This window comes from Agaricus bisporus (assembly GCF_000300575.1).
Source record: "Agaricus bisporus var. bisporus H97 unplaced genomic scaffold AGABI2scaffold_8, whole genome shotgun sequence".
NCBI lineage: Eukaryota > Fungi > Basidiomycota > Agaricomycetes > Agaricales > Agaricaceae > Agaricus > Agaricus bisporus.
In genome coordinates, this window is record NW_006267371.1 from 1,797,365 (window position 1) to 1,817,763 (window position 20,399).

Genomic DNA, 20,399 nt, shown 5'->3' on the forward strand with positions numbered 1-20,399 from the left:
GATCGTCATGTTCAAGCCTACAACATTCTGTCCGCATGTTCTTAACCACTACTGGTCGTATTTTCGAACGAATGGATTACAAATCGAAGACATATAGGACTTATCACGGTTAACCATGATCAACAATGCCTCTGCCGCCATTTGTTCAGCTTTTTATTCGGTTCGTCACGCGGCATATTCATGCACAAATCTGGTACGTTTTATGTCCTTTTATTGACCTTAAACTGATAACTGCTTATGGTTTTATAGCCTTTGGTGATTTCACCCGAATTAGATCATCTTTGTTTATTGATGAATATATACGTCGGTGTGCATGAAGGCGCGGTTGCCACCAGTTTCGGGTTTGAATTTCGGGTATTGGCTTTAACAGGGACGCGTGGTACCGTATCGATCGTATACGAGATCCACCGCGATTCCGTGACCTAGCAGGACTTCCAGATCACTATCAAGACACCCCAAAATCCGCTACCAAATTCGAAGCGACCGGACTCCCGGGCATATCTAGCCTTGGAGTGCGTCCTTTTCTTACCACAATCACAGGCCATGCATGTGACAAAGGGCGTGCATGCCGTGGTTTAACTTGGGATACTGACGGATATTAACGGCAATTGCAGAGGAGTGGGTATGGACCCGTTTGCTTCCCTCGGATCCCAAGTTATTATAGACGAGGCAGCTGCCAGGGCAGCCTGGTTGCTATCCTTTCGTAGTGATTTTAGGGGATCGATTTTCGGATCTTGACACGGTGAATTGCTTCGATCATAGCTGATCGTCTCACTACATGTTCGTGTTCTGCTACCTACATACATCGCCTCAAACCCCCAAACTGTCGAAAGCCATAGCACCCTCGATCTGATGGCAGGATCCGGTATATTATATAAAGGCCCTGTGACCGGTCTTTACTGCAACTCATACTGACTACTCCTTAACCATTAATCGTCAAAACATGCAACCAGCAACATTCGCTCAGCTCGAACAAACGTCCGACGCCGTAGATGAAGGTACTGCAATACACTAACTTTAGGTGCTGATCTGACCGTTGTTGTTTGAAGTTAACCAATTAAAAGGACGTCTGTGGAATTCTGAAGCAGAGTTCGCCGTGGAGAAGGATATCATATCGTTTAGGCAGTATGACGACGCCTGCGATCATGTTAGAGCATTTTATCAAGAACAGCATGGTTAGCAAATCGCTTCTTTACTACCAACGATCCTCAACATCCTCGTAGAGAAACAAACGCTCGAATTCAACGTCGAAATCCGCAAACGCTTCGCTAAACTCAACCATTGTGAGATGGGTAAGTTCCTTCGTTCCCTTCAAGGCACAGCTCATTGATCGCTCACGCACAATTACAGGTATTTGGGAAGCGATGGAACTTCTCAATTCAGTGAAAGATGATTCAGATCCTGACGTGAGAAGTCCGTTTCGCCTGCTTGATTTAACAGTTGATGACCTGTCCGAGTAGACAAGCGTGTCCCAAATTGAACACCTCTTACAAACCGCGGAAGCCATACGCCGCGACGGAAAGCCCGAATGGATGCAAGTCGTGGGTCTGGTGCATGATCTTGGCAAGCTCCTCACCACCTTCCAACCGGAGTAAAGTTCCTTCTTTGTGGAATATTTTTCTTGTCTGAAGCCGGTTTTTTTAGAGGCCAATGGGCCATCGTTGGAGTACGTATGACGAAATTTATTGCGTCAGGCTGATTGAAGAACCTTTGTCTTATAGGACACATTCCCCGTTGGGTGCAAGTTTTCAGACAAGATAATCTACTCGGAGAAGTTTTATTCCAATCCAGATTCTCGAAACCATAAACTCATGACGGACTGTGGGATCTACGAGCCCCACTGTGGACTTGATAATGTTCTTCTTTCATGGGGTCATGACGAAGTGAGTTCATATCCGTGGTGTCCGGTGTTCAATTTTCTGACACATACTCATGTAGTACCTGTACCTGGTACTAAAAAATCAATCCACGCTCCCAAAGGAGGGTCTTTGGATGATACGGTATCACTCGTTCTACCCGTTTGTTCTTTTCAACCCCCATAATCTGGTATCCAATCCTGACGACTCCATTTCCAGATGGCATCGCGAGGGCGCTTATCAACATCTATGCAATGAAGCAGACAAGGATGCACTTGCTGCGGTCCAAGCGTTTAACCCTTACGATTTATACAGCAAGAGCGACGATCCGGTGGATCCAGAGAAGCTCAAGCCGTACTACATCAAACTTATTGCTAAATTTTTTCCCCAGAAGCTTAGGTGGTGAAAGACGTAATTTGTCTTTCATAACTGCTTCGTTTAATTCTGATGTGCCATTCATACACTAATCAACGCTTACGGTTTGCTGACATTTTTAAATAATTTGCCGCGCTCCATTACAGTCACCTTGCTATAGATTTTTCTTCTCATCCACGGTTGATCCTTCATAAGTAAGATAAAAGAAATGGGATCTTCCCGCCTCACCATAACTAACATTAGTTCACTGACTCATGTTGATGCCTAAAATGACTTGCTCAAAATGTATATTCCCATGTTCATTGCAGGAGAAATAGTAGTATCATTGGTTGAGATCCCGCGGACGGGCGCCGGTTGGGGATCAAGAAGTAGAAACTTGATAGTCGACAGCCTGAACAGCCAGAATCCATGTAACTTTGGTAACATGGTCTTCAACCTCTCCACTCGTTCTCTCACGAAGCTTGGCCCTACGTTTTCCTCTTATACCAGACAACCAACTGTAACGAATTGTCGGTGGTGGGCCCTGAGGCCGGAGCTGCAGCGGTAGCACGAGTGCCCTAGGCTGTGAGATCCCCATTTGAACGCAGTCAATGTCACTAACAAATTGCAATGGGGGGCGCAGACCTAGCCGACGCGTTCTACAGAGACATTACCCCACGAGAGGTTCAGGAAGTTTGCATACTACCCAACCTGAATTCCGATCTGGCGTAGGAAAATAAGTGAACAACCCTCCCATGTCGATCCGAGCGGTTGGTCATCGAGGCTTGCTACCCGGAATATTTGTCAGGACACATGTAGACGAGTCTCGATATTTCCTCACGACTACAAGAAACGAATATGAAAACCCTTTCGCCAAGGGTTCTCGATGTGCGTGGGTTGGTTCTGAAGAAGTTGTATCGCCAACTCAAACTCCTCCAAAAATAGAAATGATTACCATGAAAATGATTTCTTCCACTGAGTACCGATATAAGCCATCCAGAATCCAAAGGAGGATCACGTTAATATACAATGTGAGCATTGCTACAGTGACAGATATCTGGCTTTGTGGGTGTCCACTCACGATCATACGTACGACTTGCTACCCTCCTTGTCTCGTTGCACCCAAAAAAAGTTCTAGTTTATTTACGTATCATCCAATAGTCAGACTGTGCTTTTTACATAGATTCATCGAAATAGTAATTAATAGTCAAACACGGACACCCTTGTCATCTTGAGCAACTATCTACTGATCGGTGTTTGCATACACCTCTAGCTTCTTCTTCAACGTAGCCCACCTCCCATTGTTCCACTTCAAGACGTCCTGCCACTCTGGACTATTCTCGCCCATACACATGCTGAACTCATTCAGTAACCCACCAATCACAAAATCGGCAAAGCTGACAGTCTCCCCCATGAAGAAGGGTCCCGACGTTTTACTCATCCACGACTCGAGCGTATCGAAGGCATCTTTGACCTTCTTCCAAGCCTCCACGCGTGCCTCCCCTTTGGGCTCAAAGTCCGCCATTGACATTCCGAACATCTTTGCTCGTGTAACAGCGAAATAATCGTCACTGGGTTTGTTTAGAACATTCCCAGCTTTGGGGAAGAAGAATGGGAATGTGGGTGACATGACTTTGTAGAACTCCTCGTGGAACGCAGCTTGAAGTGCTTCTGTTCCGGCGGGGAAGAGTTTGGGAGCGTCTGGGTATTGTTTGTCGAGATAGAGGGCAATCGTGAATGATTCGCTTATGCGAGTGTTCGTCGAGTCGTCAATGAGGGATGGGACAGTGTAGGAAGGTCCATCGGCCGATACGCTACTAGGAGGAATGCCGACCTTCGAGAACTCCTTCGCCATGTCGGGAAACTCGAAGTAGAGGGTCTTGTATGGAAGATTTTTGAAGTTAAGAGCATATCTAAGAGTGATGAGGAAAACGATAATGGTACACTATACTGTGTCGTACCTTATCTTCCACGAATTTACAGAAACTGTCTTGAAAGGGGGCTTTGCGGTAAGGTCGTAGAAGGAAATCATGCTGGGCGATGGGAGGGCTTGGATAGACTGAGGGATGATGTCTCAGGAGGAATCAAGCCTCGTATTTATATGCCAAGGTAACCGCAGATGCGGCCCGTCCAGTCTTTGGGGGTGCTCTATGGAACCACAAATCAGTCATATTTCGATCAACTTTCTTGCTCTACCTCTTTCCAAAACCATGATTCTTTGGTGCGCCAGAAATGGAGTATGGTGCCTCGTTCCAATACATTGGCTTCCGTGTGATTGTAACCCATAATCGCAAGCGGGAACCGGGGTAGATATACCATATCCGCAAACTGGAATGGGAGTCGGAGTAGATTTACTATAATTAGACGCTGGAGCCAGGGTAGATTATCGTAGATAGTACAACACCCGCGAGAGACCGATGGGTCATGCCTGGTCACGCCTGCTCTCTGCTCTATGAATGCGAAGAATTTGGAGCGCGTATTATAGCTTTTCCGAGAGTGGGGCGAATCAGACAGGAAGAAGCATCGTGGAGGTATAGGTGCTCTGACATGAGGGGTCTGATTCTCCAGGCTAATCTCCATTTATGCAGCAGGTATGTACGGGTAGGCTTGATTTGCTGGGATCGTCGAATCTCTTACCCACGGGGATCGTTATAGATTTCAGCTGTGGGGGCATCTATGTCGCTTTCACAACAATTCGAACGACAAGGACGCGGGCAGTGTACAGCGGGCGCGAACCGATGTTCTTCGATTACCTGCCCCCTTCTTCCTTTCGAAAGCTACTGGGTGTCGACCGTCTCCGGTTTTCGGATGATGGACGAGATGAGATGTATGTTTGAGTATTGCGTGAAGCGAATCGAACGTATGGTCCTCATCGATAGCCGGTAGATCCTTACGTTAAATAAATCAAACACTTGAAATGTGCACCACGTAATTCGTTCCTTGCCCTTACTCAAATCACGCGCTTTACGAAAATGTACCCCAGACAAAGTCCAGATTTATCCCGAGAGCAGGGCTTTCAAAACTATACTCGTAGAGAGATCTCAGTAGTTCTTAATTGAATTTAACCTTTCTGAATGCCTGGGAAGTCAGAAAAGTCAGAAAAGACTGCATTAACTTGGGTTCTTGAGATGAGAATTAGGTTATGCCAATTTCCCATAGAGTCCGATGCTGGAAATCAACATCCGCGTATCATCGCTATAATCTAATCTTGTGTACCACATTGATCCGCTTTTCGGGAGCTGAGCGCTTGAGGAGATCAGAATCCAGTCTGGAACTCTTGATTTACTCCATGATGTGCCCCGGCAAGAATATGTCATGGAGTAGTGCGAGCTGCTGAGAGAAAAGATCAGCTAAAAATCGAAGGAAGAACGAGTGGACCTGATGAACTTTGCCGTAGAGCGAAGGAGCTAGTGAGTTACGCATAGAACGGAGCTTCTAACTTCCTCATAAGCATGAGCTTCGTTGAGTACGAGTAAAAGGAGCAGCCAAGAGATTCTAGAAAAACTCGCTTGCTTTTCTACCGTCAGGTAGTTCCTATGCTTGAAAGCGGTGAGCCGTCAAATAACCCCCGACAGAGATGCTTGTCTGACATGAATGGCATTGGTAGAGATACGCCTGTCTGAACCACCGTTCTTCAATGAATATACGTCGATAAAGAGGAGACTCACATCCAGGGAGGGTGGGTGGATGTGATAAAGGGACAAAAGGTACAGCTTCGTTCGTCGCAGCAATGAGCTCGTCCCCGACTCTCGAAAATATCTTCTTATATTTTTGGGACATTATTCAAACTATGCTCTGTTCTGTGTGTTAGAAAACCTTGTGTTCCATTCTCTCAGACAGTACGCAATAACGAAGCCCTCTCTCGCCCCCGGGCTCGATGTCATCGGGAAGCTCCGGGCCCCTGCAACGTTTTAAATTTGTTTCGAGTATTATATCAGTATGTTAACTAGTGTACCGCGGACAGTATTTGAGCGTCGCGTAATAAAAATTTGAATCCAAAGAAGAAGAAAAATTAGAGAACCTATTACTTGCGAGAGTCAAGGATGCCTTCGTAAGCAGGTAGGGTAAGGTCGTGATTATATAGGGGCCCTTCAAGTATACAGTCGTGTCTGGACATTTCCGGCAAGTAAAGTTTGAATGATCTTTGAATGAAGCGGCAGTAAAGACTGAGAGAGTCAAACAGAATTATGTCGCCTTAGCGTTGTCGAAGCGACAAAAGACCTTCAAATTGGTCAATTAATCGAAGAGGTAGAAAGGTTACATCCAGTCAATTTGATTAACGATTATCGAAGGCGCTGATAGTGCGAATTGTGAAACTTCTCGGCAGAGCACATATGACGACTGGGGTGACATCACCATTCAGCCGGGTTGAACAATGAACATGTCCATGGGCTTTCCGATGGCTTTCTATCAGTTTACAGGAACCAAATTCATTTGCGACACTATTTCAGGTGGAAAAAGAATGGAAGGCGGGTTTAAGTTGAAGCGTTTTGCGATCTTCGGCGGTGAAAGCTGGTTGTAGAGGTCGCGAAACAGACCGTGTTAAAAATAGAAGAATGGACTTGTTCGAATTGTATCACAAGCTGATCATAAGCCGAGTGAGGAGTGATGTGCAGGTTCTTCCCGGCTCGGACCTAGGAGATGATGAGGCCGTGCCCCCTAATCCTATACATCTTGGCCAGGGACTTGTAAACCTCGAACTTGCCCTAGCGTGAGTGAGGGTCTGCCACGAAAACGAGCTTACGCGCCTTGTCAGCCCTCACAATCACGAAGGTGACACTTAGGAGACACGGCATCACCCGCCCAATCCCACCTTTCCATGTTCGCAACCACTCATGATCATGATCACTAACGTTGGTTCAGGCAAGCCGGCAATGTCTGATCGTGATCGGTCATAAGGAGTGGTGATCTCGAATACTATAAGTAATCGTACGGCTTGAGCGTTCAGATGATGGAATTCATAAAACCAGAAATGCTTCGCGATCGATGCGTACACTGCGTTCTCCTCTTTGGTCATCTCGCAAAAGCCGGACACGAAAAAACCGCTAGTGAGCGTAACAAGCTCAAGGTAAAATTTTTTAACCGATTATCTATATTCCGAAGAAAGAGATGATGTTTCTGCAATAACAAGTAGATGCATCATGCATAGAATAATTCAAGGAAGTTGATCATCATCGTTACTCGGCGTCTCGCACGTATTAGTAAGCCCAGCCCAGTCGCCATCAGAAGTCGGCGTCAAGTCGACCGACTTGCCGTCTGGACTCCGACTACCACCGTCTGGACTCCGACTACCGCCGTCTTGACGCCGGCTGGTGCACCTAGACATGCCGTAATCAGCAATCATCAAGCCGAATAATTCCTTCCTCTGTTTCGCAGTTTTGCTTGTTTCGCCTCGTGACTTTACTTTCTCAGCGAATATGTAGTAAATTCTGACTCTAAAGAACTTTCTAGTTGCCTTTATAGAAGGAAATCGTCTATACTAACGAAATAGCGTTAGGTTATTATTGCAATAGTATATGTTACAGTAATTCACTGCGCGGTGGCGCCAGTGGGTTGAAAAAGTGGCGGTTTTATCGAATCAAAGTTATTGAAGCATTATTCTTTAATTGATCTCAAATAAGGCAGCAAGATTATCGGCGGGAAATAGTTATCCACCTTCCGCCTTGTCTCATCTCTAGCACATTCACACGAACCGCAGTTGTCACCTTAGAAAACGTATGATTCCGTGGGTTTGGGGTTTTGAGACAGTGTAGCGCCGGGATAACAGCGAAAAAGTTATTGTTTTGTTTTCGTAAATGATGATCATGATTGTTGTGAGCAGACGTGGGAGAGGTAGAAGTAAGCATCGGGTTTTTTTCTGTTGTTGTTGTTCTTTTAGAAGGGTTGGCACACGAGAGGGAGATTCCGACAGACTTGAGCTGTCCTTTATTGTTAGTGATTAATGTCCGATAAGGTGAATACGTTGAGCGTCGTTCATGAGGTAAACCATGACGGCGTGATGACGGTCTCGTTATTGGATGGAACGTTCAATCGAATATGATATGGCAGGATTGGAGCTTTGTGGGTGAGTGCAAAGTCTAACTCCGAATTAACTCCGTCATTCACCGCCCATAATCGATAAACCCGAGCAAGCAGTGCTGAAATGAAGATTGATCATGAGTATGATTCTATTGATTTGGAAAAAAAAGTAAAGCCATTTGACGCGGGGCTGTGATACTTGTGTGATATTGTTCCTTAATGACTAAAACGGCTGAGTACATTCTCATCAGATTAGTAGGACATGATGAGAAAAAGCGGGAACACATGATGGACGAGCATGCGCCTGAGGGTGTCTAATGTCTATCGAAGAAAGCCAAGCGCGAGGTCAGGCGCCACGAGTTCCAGATGATTCTTTTCGTGCTGATAGGATAACTGCGCAGTGCGCTTGGCGTACAAGCATTACTACATCGCGAGTTTAAGTCGATACTAGAGTCTGAGCTAGAACGGGATAACGTGTATGCTATTTTGTTATAGACAGCGCTCCGCAGTCATTGTGGCCCGGACACGTTTACCGAGGTCCGATGGGGAAGCCGGGGGTGGGCGATTCGAGTTGTGCCGAAGACAAGGAGATTACGTCAGATTTTAGGCTAGCCCGTCGTGCAGCGTAGGGCAAAAAGGAAAGAGAACTGGGAGAGAAGGGGGTGAGCGGGACGAGTTTACGTCTGGGTAGCATGCAGCGGGTGTGGTCTACGTATTTAATGAGCTGGCAGAGTGGGGTGAGTGGTTATTTTAATTTTTGAGTGATGGTGCCGCCTGCGCGTGTTCCTTTCTCCCTCCATCTTCGGTTCGCCCCTCACACTCGTTTTGCAGATGGACCATGCTCACTCACAGTCGTCAGTCTTTCTTTCTCCTCTTCTCTCCCGCCCAAACTGACTTTTCTTTTCTGTCTCTTTTCGGACGGTGGTCCCGATCCGTATTTTGAAATCCGGATTCCGCCCTCATCGCCTCCTTTTTTCACTCCCTGTCTCTTCTTCTCTTCCGTCGACTTTTCTCTTCCGTAATTACCTTCTTCTACCGCCCACTGTGCAGCCGATCGTCCTCTTCCTCCCACGACTCCCAGGCCCTTTCAACTACCCCCATTGTACACGACCTCGAGCGCAGAAAGCTTGCAGATACTTCCCTATCTTCCGCTATGGCCAGCACCACTAACAGTAGCAGGAGCTCTTCGAACCATGCCACTAGCACTGCAGTTGGAGCCACTGTCGGCGGTGGTGACAGTAGTATAGGAGAAGTCCTTGAACGACCAATGCCGCCTTTCATGACTTCGGGTTCTGCTCGTGGCTCGTACGCTAGCCTTGGCAGCAACTCGGGCAGTGCAAGTCCTCTGCGAGGGGGAATGTCTCCTTCCAGTCCCGCAATGGAAACGAAGCTCATGTCGTCCAGTTCTGGCATGTCCCTCAGCGTGAACTATCTCCCGACCAAGTTTTCGAATTCTATGCTCAATCAAGGAACGGCAAGGAGAAGAGCTAGGAAAAAGGGTGATGGTGGCATGAAGGTCGCAAAGATGGGTGGAGGGGTTGATGCGTTTAGAAGTGGTGAGGCGAGAATGCCTGTGGAGGGGGATGATGATTATGATGGTGTAAACTTGACGCAAGGCGGCTGGTTCAAGAACATGAAGTACATGAAGTGGACCAAGTTCAAGTGGACGCTGTTCTTTGCGAATGTCATCGTAAGCCTCAATGGCATTTTTTAAACTTCAACTTGATATTAATTTCTCTTTCTACCTTAGTTGACGACGTATACCCTCATAGGGCTCATCGTCTGCCTTCTCACCTGGTTCAACATCTGGGACAAAGCCGACATCATTCGAGTAGGCAACCATCCTGAACTCGTCATCTCTACTCTCGCCGTTTCAATAGGCCTATTCACCTCTATCATCGGTTGGGCCGGTATCCTCCTCAACAACCGTTCCTTCCTCGCCGTCTACAATCTCTTCCTCTGGATCACATTTGCTATTCTCATGGCACCAGGTTACCTAGCCTACAAACGCCATTCCTTCAACCTTGAAGGTAAAATCAACGCTCAATGGTCTCGAGATCTTGGCGCCGATGGTCGCTTAAAAATCCAAAACCTCCTTCAATGCTGTGGCTACTTCTCCCCCTTTATTGAAGCTACAGTCAGTCAAACATGTTATGCACGAAGTGTGCTACCAGGGTGTAAATTGCATTATTTGCTGTTTGAGAGGATGGTTTTGAGGAAATGGTATACGGTGGTGTTTGTGCTTGCACCGGTGCATGTGGGGATTATCATCGTGGCGCTTTTGTGTTCGAATCATGTGACGTATAGGTTTGGGAAGGGGATGATGCCAAAGGCGTATAGGTTGAGTGCGAATAGTATGGCTGTGATTATGGATCAGTATACTAGGTGCGTTTAATCGTTTGTGAATTTACTTGGCTTGACTGACGGTTTTTTGTAGTCAACTAGCGGAACATTATGGACATGATGTTGCGATGGAAGTGGTTGGAAAGGCGCAATTTGAGGGGTTACCTGTGATGGATTATGCGGGAAGCAACTCGCCGAGTCTTCGAAAAGTTGAAGTCAGTCAGATGTGAAGACCGAAGACACAAGACACGAAAGGAAGTGAAATGAGATACGCAGTTAGAGAAGAAACGACGCGCTAGAAGAAAACTTGGGAACCTTTTTTTTTATCTTAGCATCATTTTTTCTTTCTTTCTTTCTCTCTCTCGGCATAATTGTTTTTTTTTTCTTGCTTGCATCCCGGACCGTCTTCACTGCTCTCCTTTTTTCTTTTCTTGGATTTGTTTTCCTTTTCTTTTCTTGTTTCATTTGTTATATCAATCCCTCCAATCACTCATCACGCAGACGTTTCTCGTTTGTCTCGCACACAGCATCTTTTTAATGGTTTTTTACATACAGTCTTTACTACTATTACTCTCTTCTGTCATGAACTACGAAAAAAAACGGACAGCGACAACCTCTTTTATCTCCCCTTTTTTTTCTTATCTCTTTTGACGATCTTTTTTTTCTTCCTCTCTTTTTTCTCTCTAAACTAGACTTTTTTTTCTCTCATGATCTTTTTTTTTGTCTTTGGCTCTAGGACGTATTATCTAATACTACGATCCCCTTCTCTTTTCTGTTATGATCTACCTACCTACCTACCTACCTACAGATCTATCTATCTATCTATCGACTTTAGCTTAGCTACGTTTATCGGTTTTTTTGAAAGCACAAGAATGTCTCTCTCTCTCGACTTATGGACAGATTATTAATCATTTAGATTTTTTTTTGGTTTTTTTTGAAATTTTTTATTTTTATTTTTTTCGTAGTAGGATGAAAAAAAAACTTTTCTTCCTCACTGGGGAATCTGTCGTGGCCCTACTTGTTTCCAAGACATTCGATCGAGAATGATATAAAGTCCGACGCCTAGAGTTAATAATGTCTAGAATCGACCGAAAGGTTTAAAACTCATCTCGCAGCTTGCTCCCCCAGCCCGAGAACGCAGACCATCTCGAATCGGCTATGCCCAATAATGTGCGTTACTTAGTACTATCCGTTTTTGAGAGCTGCCTATTATCGTAATTGTGTGGTTTGTTGATCCAATGTGTGAGTGTAGAACGTTCAAACATTTGATGATGTCCTCTTGGAAGGTTTTGATAGAGTGACCTATGGTATCAACAATTTGAGCGCTGTTCTGATCACCATGAATGAGCGGAGCGAGAGAACACTAAATAAGTCAGTCATTTTTTTTATCTTTCTTTCAAACGCGCTTATTTTGATTTTGAACAAGTCTTACTATGTTGCGTGTACGAGTGTATAACCGGAGTGCTAGCAATACGGATCTACTGGCATATCCACCTCCGCATGTCCGTGGTGGTGTTTCAAATTTCACCTATTAATATCACTAAAAATGATGCTTTTCATATTAATGGTATTTTATGTTTCGTTATTTCTCTTTCTAGTACTTGCCATAATCGCTAGTTCAAATTTCTTAGGTGATGAAGCTCTTGCTGCCCTCCAAACTCTCTGTGTTCCGAATATTCCTGATAGTGAGGGAGAGCGGATTAAAGCTTTTCATGCTTACATTAGAGTTTAATTATTTAATTATGGGTTTGCTGTGACGCCGTAGGATTCAACGTGCCTATACAAAAGTTGGGAGTTCAGTTTCAAATGCAGAGTTCTTTCTAGAGAGTGGGATATGCATCGAGATGGGGAAGTGATGAGACTTTGATGAGACTTTGATGAATGCGATCATAGATCGACACAATGAAAATATCTTTCTACCTTTTTACCACCATCAGGATTTTTCGCTTTACCTTCAATTCAATTGTTGAATAGTGGCGTCGCGGAGTACTGCAACAAGACTGTAAGAGAATTGAGAGTTTGAGGTGAAAATGTTGAACTCGAGATCCATCGGTGAGGGAAAAAACTTTCGAGTAGTTCTGGGGATGTATTTGTAAAGAGGGTGCGAGTGGATTGTCTAGAATATTGTCCTCTTCACACCAAAACTCTCTTGTGCCCATCTTCTCATACTTCGCTCGTCATCACGTCTTTGACCTCTCATCCTTCTTCTATAAAATCTCCTGTCAATCCATACTGTAACGTTGTTGTCTTATCATCGCCGAAGACGCTTGTTGAATGTCTTCGCTCCCTTCAGTAGGCACCCTTAAACCAATGTAATCATGAAAGGCTTTGATCCGCTCTGCCTCAGTGTGGGGAATGTTTAAAACACCGAGAGCTTGGAGGGCAGCGAGGGCTTCAGCGCCTAGAACTATTGAGATTTGGAAGTAGACATATCATAATGAACAGATACCGTTAATGCGATGAGCATCATACTTAGTCTTGGGTAAGGCACCACCAGAGACATGCGGAGGCGGATATGCGAGAGGAGCCGTGTCGCTGGCACTGGCGTTAAAGATTCGCATAGGTAACAGAGTAAGTCTAATCAAATTAGTGAAAAAGAATGGTGTGAAAGAGGAATGACCGACTCGGCCTCGATCCTCGCGGTTCGCTGATCCAAGGCGGTGATATGTCCGCCCAAATTGTTAATACCATTAATCATTTGATTCATGCCGTTGAGCAGAGCATTAAGCTGTGCCTGGACGTTCTATTGCAAACGATTAGCCAGAAAAACTAAAAGTGCCTGAATAGATACGCACAACTTGAGCCATTCGGTGAGCTTGTTGGCCGAGGGTAGCTAAAGCATTGCCCACTGCGTCCCAGTCTGGTGGAGGAAGCTGGTCAGCCTGTATATTTGGGAGAGGGAACTGCACGGGGACGAGTTGTTGGTGGTCCATGTTCAAAGGAGGGATGATTGACGCTGTGGCGCGTGTCAGACTTTGATATTTGAAAGATCGGCGTGGTAAGGAACGCGACAAGTGATCGTGGTATAAGTATGTAAGCAGCGATACTACTATGTACCACAAATTGCTGTATTAGCCCGCATTCCATATCCACGATGTTGCAATACAAGTTGTGGGGAATGCGCAATGCGAGGGTTTACGCGTCATGGAAGTGACTTGCCGGCGAGCATTCAAAAATGGAAAAACGGTCTGATGTTTTAAAGAGCAAGATACGAAGAAGGCAAAATTGGCAGAGAAGAAACGACCTGTCGTGTCGTCATTGATTCGGGTATTCTTCTTTGATTGCTTTACGAAAATATTCCCTCGGCTTCTCCTCTATGCGGTTGGAGAAGATGATGTTGAGATGACGCGTCTGATCAACCTTCAATTTCATGAAATAACCGCCGTCAGAGAAGACTGCAATAAAAGAGGTTGGAGAGTGAGAGAGAGGAGAATATCTTATATTCGAGATCCATTGCCGAGGTAGGTACTAGACCCTGGAGATGCCAGAGAACACTAGCACTGTGTGGTAAAAGATGACTATATGCTGTCGATGTCATAAATACCTCGCGTCGAGATACAGGAAAAGGTGAACTGCCCTCTGTATTCCAGCTGCCTCATCAGATGAATCAACGAGGAGCCTAGCGATGTATTTTAACAGAGGCTACAGGTAGAATGGCTATAGTAATGACAGGTCTAGTTATGTGTACAGTTCAGGTTCAAATTCTATACGGAAGAAACTAACGAAGAGGACCCGTTAAACCGATATAATCCATAAACTCTCTTATCCGCCCTGCCTCGGTATCTAGAATGTTGAAAACACCCTACCATTGACAAGCCAAGCACCAGCTTTGGTGGCAGGTAAGGCACCACCAGGGACATGCGGAGGGGGATATTCAATACGAGATGTGTTGTTGCTGGTGCCATTTAACAGTCGTATAGGTACCGCAGCAAGCCTATTAGATTGAAATTAGTACAACACAGTACAACTGACGTTGAAAGAGAAATGATTGACTCGGCCTCGATTCGTGTGGCCCGTTGTTCCATCGCGGCAGTGTCCAACTCGTTCATGCGATCAATTGTTTGATTCAGGCCAGTAGATAGATCATTGTTCTGGTGTTGAAAATTCTACCACAAATAATCAGTGGGGAAAGTGAACACAGCTGAACCGATACGCACATTCTGCCTGTGAGCCATCCGGGGAATTTGTTCACTGAGGATTGCAAGAGTTCGGCCTATTTTGTCCCAGCCTGGCCCGCGGGCATCCTGAGGTGGCAAACTTGTGATAAGTTCAAGGTCTTGGTTCATGGTTTCGATTGACAAAGGCGGATTTTCTCGTTGGGCTTGACAAGGCGGCGGACTCTGAATATTCGATCGATGTGAGGGGCCGCGATGCGTGATTCTCTGTAAGGAAAACTTGAGTATCGAAACCGTTGACGACCTTCAGGTTAGCTAGTTCACCGAAGGAATTTAGGGAGAGTTTTACAAGCACACGGCTCTTGTTTTTTGACGGTATACTTCCTCTGAGTGCAAAATGGAAAGACAAGGATATACGACTCGGAATGGTTTCAGTATGCGAGGGTATTTCTATTTTTACTAGTCTATTATTATACTTGTATAGCACGAGGACATTAGCTCTCGGGGCGGAGTAGGAACTTGGAATAGCGTGAAGAGTTTCATGCATGAGAAAAGGTCTTCCACGCGACGACGCGACTAGAAATTGATGATATGAGGAAAAGGCTTGCTCTACTCGAATGGAAACTATTGAGCCGTTATTTTGATTTACATAAGGAAGCAATTCTGTATCGAGCGCCGCCAGGGCCATATCAGCAGAAGTCGAGTAGAGAGATTGTAAGTGATAATTTGGAAGACATGCCAGTGGATGATTGAAGCAATGCGTTGAACAAGTTGTGTCACCCCAATGTATCGTTTTTACCGGCCTGTGAACATGGAAAGAAAGAGAAACAATAACATGGCGCTTCAAGCTTCAAGCACTACAACAACGTATACATCATTCTAGAAAGGATAATTCGCTTGGAAGGGTAAGGTATATTTGAATGTTCATGTAAAGTTCCAGCGTCGGAGGTCCCGACCCTGCGGAGTAGTAACGGGCGGAGCTTGATCTGCTGACCGGGGTTAGGGGCGCGGTTTTGTATATAACTTGGACGTCCTTTGCTTCATGTATTCTCGCACACGCACTGCCAAACGAATTCACGGGCTGACCGGGTCTTGCACGTCCTGAACTCTGCCTTCTTAGCGGTATACCCTTATTGAGACTATGTATTTGATTTCAAGACGCGCCGTCGCTGGTCACTTATGTCGTGGTGCAACACAGCCGCGCACGCGAGATCTTTCTGTGAGAGTCGTCTATGGAGGCTTAAGAGGGTATCACGACGAAAGCTTTGGATACCGTCCACCACCAAAATATGAATTTCCAGACTGTACGCCTCTCTTTCTCTCTTTCCCTTTTTCAGCTCAACTCTAGTGCCTAGATACATCCGAACAACTCTCCAATAGGCATCATAATGCAGCTCTTCTAAGATACGTTGATTCTATGCGCACGCACGGCCATAGAGCGGCTTCAATCGATCCTTTGGATTTAATTCACCGCGATGACGTCGCTGCTTTATATCCCGCTAGATATGGATTGGTGGATAGAGAAAAGAAGTTTAACGTCGACGGAATTCTGTGGACTAAGCGTGTTGGTGAAATCAACGAGGGGAGCGAGATGTGGACGTTGGATGAGATTGAGAATCATTTGAGGAGCGTCTATGTTGGGAGAATTGGTTACGAGGTGCGCTTCCGTGTCAATCCGTTGCTCTCCGGTCGTACTGATAGTATTTGGTTATAGTATATGCACTCACCTAGTAAAACCGAGCGACTCTGGTTCTCCCATCTCCTCGAATCTCAAAAGCTTCCCAAAGAATCGGATAAACCTTTACTTGAAGTCGATCAGAAAGAACAGAAAAGGAGGATTCATGAATTATTGGCCAAAAGTGAAGTTTTGGATCACTTTCTGCAGGCCAAATTTCCGAATTTGAAGAGGGTGAGTTTTCTCTTCGTGGTGCCGAGGAATGCACAAGGTGACGCGTATGTGTGTTTTAGTATGGGCTAGAAGGAGGAGAATCGATGATTCCGGCTTTGGACACGTTGTTCTCGTCTGCGGCTCAAGGTTAAATTCTTTTTGCTTTCCCCACATGAACACCTATTGACACTGTTGGTTTCTTTACAGGTGGTATTCAACATATTGTTCTTGGTAGAGTCCTCTTCACTTCTTACCGCGGAGCAGGCACGATATAACATTTTTTATAGCTATGCCCCATAGAGGGCGTTTGAACCTTCTTACGGACTTGTTGCAGTACTCTCCGACGGCGTTATTCCATAAAATCAAGGGTGGATCGGAATATCCTGAGGAATTAGGCGCTGAAGGCGATGTTTTGAGTCACTTGGGCAAGTATTTTCTTTCCTAACCCGTCCTATAAGCTAAGTAGATCACACCAGTTTCATCTCCAACACTCAGTTACGATGGTGCAGAAAACCCTATCAAAGTCTCATTACTTCCTAATCCGTCCCATCTCGGTACGCACATATGAACCCAACATCTTGAACTTGAGTCGACCCTCGATTTTTGCAGAGGCCGTTAATCCTGTGGCGCTGGGGAAAACCCGTGCTAAACAATTTTCGTTACTCAAGACTTCACCGGAAGACTGTCAATTGGGTGATAAAGTGATGTGCGTTCAGTTACATGGTGACGCGAGCTTTACTGGTCAAGGTGTTGTGATGGAAAGCTTGGGACTCAGTGAGTAGCTCTGTTAATAGAAGTTCGACTCTAATATCTTCGATCCAGGTAATCTACCGCACTACACTAGTGGTGGAAGTGTTCATCTGGTCGTCGAGTGAGTTTTATACCTTCCGATGCCTATGCCTAATGCCCTGTTTGCTGATTGTAAATGCGCGTTCTAGTAACAAGTACGCTATACTTTTGCATACGAGTTTCTGGTTCAAAAGCTAAGACGACGACGTTTAGCATTGGATATACCACTCCAGCATCGGGAGCCAGATCCTCAGCTTATTGTTCGGATGTTGGAAAAGCCATCAACGCGCCTGTTTTGCATGTGAACGGTGACCACCCGGAAGGTATGATGACATTTCCTCGCCTAATCAATTCCCCGTTCTTAACTATTGGAATTATAGACGTCGTACGCGCCATGGACATCGCTTTCCGATATCGTAATTACTTCAGAAAAGTAAGTATATGCTCCGTTTTATGGGACTCTCCCGAAAGACTCGTTTGACACTGTTTAGGATATCATTGTGGATCTCTTGGTGTATAGACGATGGTATTTCATTTTCATCATGAGTTATCCGACTTTTTTCAATGTTCTCTTAGGGGTCACAATGAGCTTGATCTTCCTGGTATCACCAGTCCGCTCATGTATGAGAAGATCGCTGCCAGGAAATCAGTTCCGGAGCTTTACGAACATAAACTTTTGGTGCGTCTCACTCTTCTCAAATTGCGGAATACTCGAAAATTGACACCAATCTTCAGTCGGAAGGCGTTTTGACGCAGGACGATATTTCTGATGTTCGATTAGCATATAGATCTCACCTGGAATCCCAACTTTCCCAAGTTTCATCCTATGATCCCTCTCTCTCATCCGCTCCAATGCTTCAACGTCAATGGAAAGAAGTCTCCTGGCCGTCTTCTCCTTCCATCAAATCGTCGTCCCTATCCAACTCACAAATTCCAACTGGAGTCGCAAAGGATCTTCTCAAAGACATTGGTAAAACCTCAGTCTGGGTACCCGAAGGCTTCGAACTCCATCCAAAGTTAGTGCGACACGTGAAGAATAGATTGACTAGTTTGGAGAAGGAGAAAGGATTAGATTGGGCTACCGCTGAGGCTTTGGCCTTTGGATCGTTGATGAAGGAGGGGTTTGATGTCAGGATTTCGGGACAGGATGTTGGGAGGGGAACTTTTAGTCATAGACATGCGATGCTAGTTAATCAAAAGACGGAAGGTGTAGTGGTGCCTTTGAATGAAGCGTTGGGTGCGGATGGGAAATTAGAATTGGCCAACAGTGAGTTTATTTTAAGTTTTAGAAATAAGTGCTGATTATCTCTTTCTTAGGTTCTTTGAGTGAATTCGCGGTGCTCGGCGTGAGTCTTCCTTTTTTTTCTCACCTCTGACACTGACCAGTTCTTCGCAGTTTGAATACGGTGCTAGTTGGGAACGCCCTACATTACTCCCCATCTGGGAAGCGCAATTTGGAGACTTCTTTAATGGCGCTCAGATCATGATTGATACCTACATTTCTTCCTCTGAAAGTGCGTTTTGCCATATATCCCACTCGAATGCGCACTAACTAACTAATACCACCCCATCAATAGCCAAATGGCTTAAACAGAGTGCTATTGTCCTGCAACTTCCTCATGGACTTGATGGTGCCGGTCCAGAACATTCATCTTCCCGAATGGAACGCATGTTGCAATTGACGAATGATAGATATACGGAGGACGAAACAGATCCCAGGAGTATCAATATGCACGTCGTGTTTCCTACTGCACCCGCTCAGTATTTCCATTTGTTGAGGAGACAGATGAAGAGGAGTTATAGGAAGCCGTTGGTTATAGTTGGACCGAAAGGATTGTTGAGGTTGGCTGTAAGTCGTTTGAAATCCATTGTCATACGAATTGTAGGTTGATTCATTTGCGTCCAGGCGTCTTCATCATCGTTAGCGGAGCTCGAATCAGGAACAACATTCAAACCTGTGCTTCAAGATCCTCTTGCAAACCCTTCAAAAACCAAGCGGATCGTTTTGCTGACTGGCAAACTATATTACGAACTCATCAAAGAACGTGAAGCGCGTAACTTGGTTGATGAGGTATCTTTCATACGAATCGAAGAACTGGCACCATTCCCATTCTCTCAACTCCGTGAAACACTTGAACTTTACGATGAAAGACTACATGACTTGGAGCTATGTTGGCTGCAGGAGGAACCTAGAAATCAAGGTGCTTGGACTCATGTGAAGGAGAGGATCGAGAATGTTTTGGAGGAAGTTGGTTTGAATTCGAGAAGGAATTGGTTGGGGTATAGAGGGAGGAAGGAAAGTGCGATTCCGGCTCCTGGCGTTGGGAAGGTGTATCAGAGACAACAGAAGGAGGTTGTTGCTAGTGCTTTTGAGGATTTATGAGGCTAATTTTCCCCGTTGCCGATTTGTTGATACCAAGTTTTGGTATCGTTGGGCTATTGACATTGACCAGATAGTTACGAGATCGCTATACCTACCGGTTGTAATTCCCTAGTTTCCCGATCCCTCTTAGTTTACGAAATACAGAGAAGGGAAATTTAAGTAGACGATAACGAAACATTACAGGACTACTAGAACACAAGTTGCATTTCGCTACAGATTACGGGTGAAATCTGAGATTTACAGGGTACGCTGAAAATAAGAGTCGTCGAAAAGGCATAAAGCAGTGACAACTTCCCAAACGCTCTTGCGACTGCGCTGGTCCCTTAATTCGGCAGGACTTGTATTGTTTGCGATAAATATAATATACTAATAAAATTCTAGATTTCAGGTGATAGGAATGAAACCTAGGCCTTGCTAGCTACCTTAGTTATGGCATAGAGGATTTATGAAAAGCAGGAGACATAACAAAGATAAGGAAAGATATAATTTATCGCTCGTACCGGAAAAGGGTGATGCGAGTGACGACATCATGGTGTAACAACTAAGATTGGCCACAATCCTTGATAATTAATAGAATCGCGAACACAGAGCCATGGGCGTCATCAATGAACGTATGAGAGATGGAGATGACTTTGAAATCACGGTTAACTAAA

General features: G+C 45.2%; 6 protein-coding genes across 6 annotated transcripts; 3 read left to right on the forward strand and 3 right to left on the reverse strand.

Moving 5' to 3' along the window:
- The first annotated feature begins 626 nt into the window (after window positions 1-626).
- Window positions 627-2,343, forward strand: AGABI2DRAFT_194354 (hypothetical protein). The gene is made up of 9 exons (XM_006463503.1): window positions 627-998; window positions 1,050-1,175; window positions 1,224-1,292; window positions 1,351-1,406; window positions 1,461-1,591; window positions 1,645-1,666; window positions 1,722-1,883; window positions 1,939-2,018; window positions 2,076-2,343. The coding sequence occupies exons 1-9, from the start codon at window positions 944-946 to the stop codon at window positions 2,260-2,262; spliced, it is 888 nt and encodes a 295-aa protein (XP_006463566.1). The 5' UTR covers window positions 627-943; the 3' UTR covers window positions 2,263-2,343.
- Window positions 2,344-3,322: 979 nt separating this feature from the next.
- Window positions 3,323-4,581, reverse strand: AGABI2DRAFT_194356 (hypothetical protein). The gene is made up of 2 exons (XM_006463504.1): window positions 4,172-4,581; window positions 3,323-4,123 (listed from the first exon to the last, which is right to left on the reverse strand). Exons 1-2 carry the CDS (start codon window positions 4,240-4,242, stop codon window positions 3,454-3,456), a joined length of 741 nt encoding a protein of 246 aa, XP_006463567.1. The 5' UTR covers window positions 4,243-4,581; the 3' UTR covers window positions 3,323-3,453.
- Window positions 4,582-9,606: 5,025 nt separating this feature from the next.
- On the forward strand, window positions 9,607-10,801 carry AGABI2DRAFT_74007 (hypothetical protein; the record flags this gene model as incomplete). The annotated part of the gene is made up of 3 exons (XM_006463505.1): window positions 9,607-9,918; window positions 9,979-10,613; window positions 10,666-10,801. The coding sequence occupies 3 exons, from the start codon at window positions 9,607-9,609 to the stop codon at window positions 10,799-10,801; spliced, it is 1,083 nt and encodes a 360-aa protein (XP_006463568.1).
- A 1,893-nt stretch (window positions 10,802-12,694) lies between these two features.
- Window positions 12,695-13,592, reverse strand: AGABI2DRAFT_194359 (hypothetical protein). Its single transcript, XM_006463506.1, has 4 exons — window positions 13,367-13,592; window positions 13,196-13,314; window positions 13,021-13,148; window positions 12,695-12,972 (listed from the first exon to the last, which is right to left on the reverse strand). The coding sequence occupies exons 1-4, from the start codon at window positions 13,502-13,504 to the stop codon at window positions 12,794-12,796; spliced, it is 564 nt and encodes a 187-aa protein (XP_006463569.1). The 5' UTR covers window positions 13,505-13,592; the 3' UTR covers window positions 12,695-12,793.
- Window positions 13,593-14,186: 594 nt separating this feature from the next.
- On the reverse strand, window positions 14,187-14,462 carry AGABI2DRAFT_194360 (hypothetical protein). Its single transcript, XM_006463507.1, has one exon. It carries the CDS (start codon window positions 14,429-14,431, stop codon window positions 14,276-14,278), a length of 156 nt encoding a protein of 51 aa, XP_006463570.1. The 5' UTR covers window positions 14,432-14,462; the 3' UTR covers window positions 14,187-14,275.
- A 1,295-nt stretch (window positions 14,463-15,757) lies between these two features.
- AGABI2DRAFT_179884 (hypothetical protein) lies at window positions 15,758-19,907 on the forward strand. The gene is made up of 18 exons (XM_006463508.1): window positions 15,758-15,990; window positions 16,042-16,343; window positions 16,401-16,595; window positions 16,655-16,721; window positions 16,782-16,805; window positions 16,862-17,003; window positions 17,070-17,128; window positions 17,184-17,348; window positions 17,397-17,445; window positions 17,577-17,686; window positions 17,744-17,796; window positions 17,855-17,889; window positions 17,940-18,042; window positions 18,099-18,630; window positions 18,681-18,709; window positions 18,760-18,877; window positions 18,941-19,212; window positions 19,270-19,907. The coding sequence occupies exons 1-18, from the start codon at window positions 15,828-15,830 to the stop codon at window positions 19,744-19,746; spliced, it is 2,895 nt and encodes a 964-aa protein (XP_006463571.1). The 5' UTR covers window positions 15,758-15,827; the 3' UTR covers window positions 19,747-19,907.
- The last annotated feature ends 492 nt before the right edge of the window (window positions 19,908-20,399 follow it).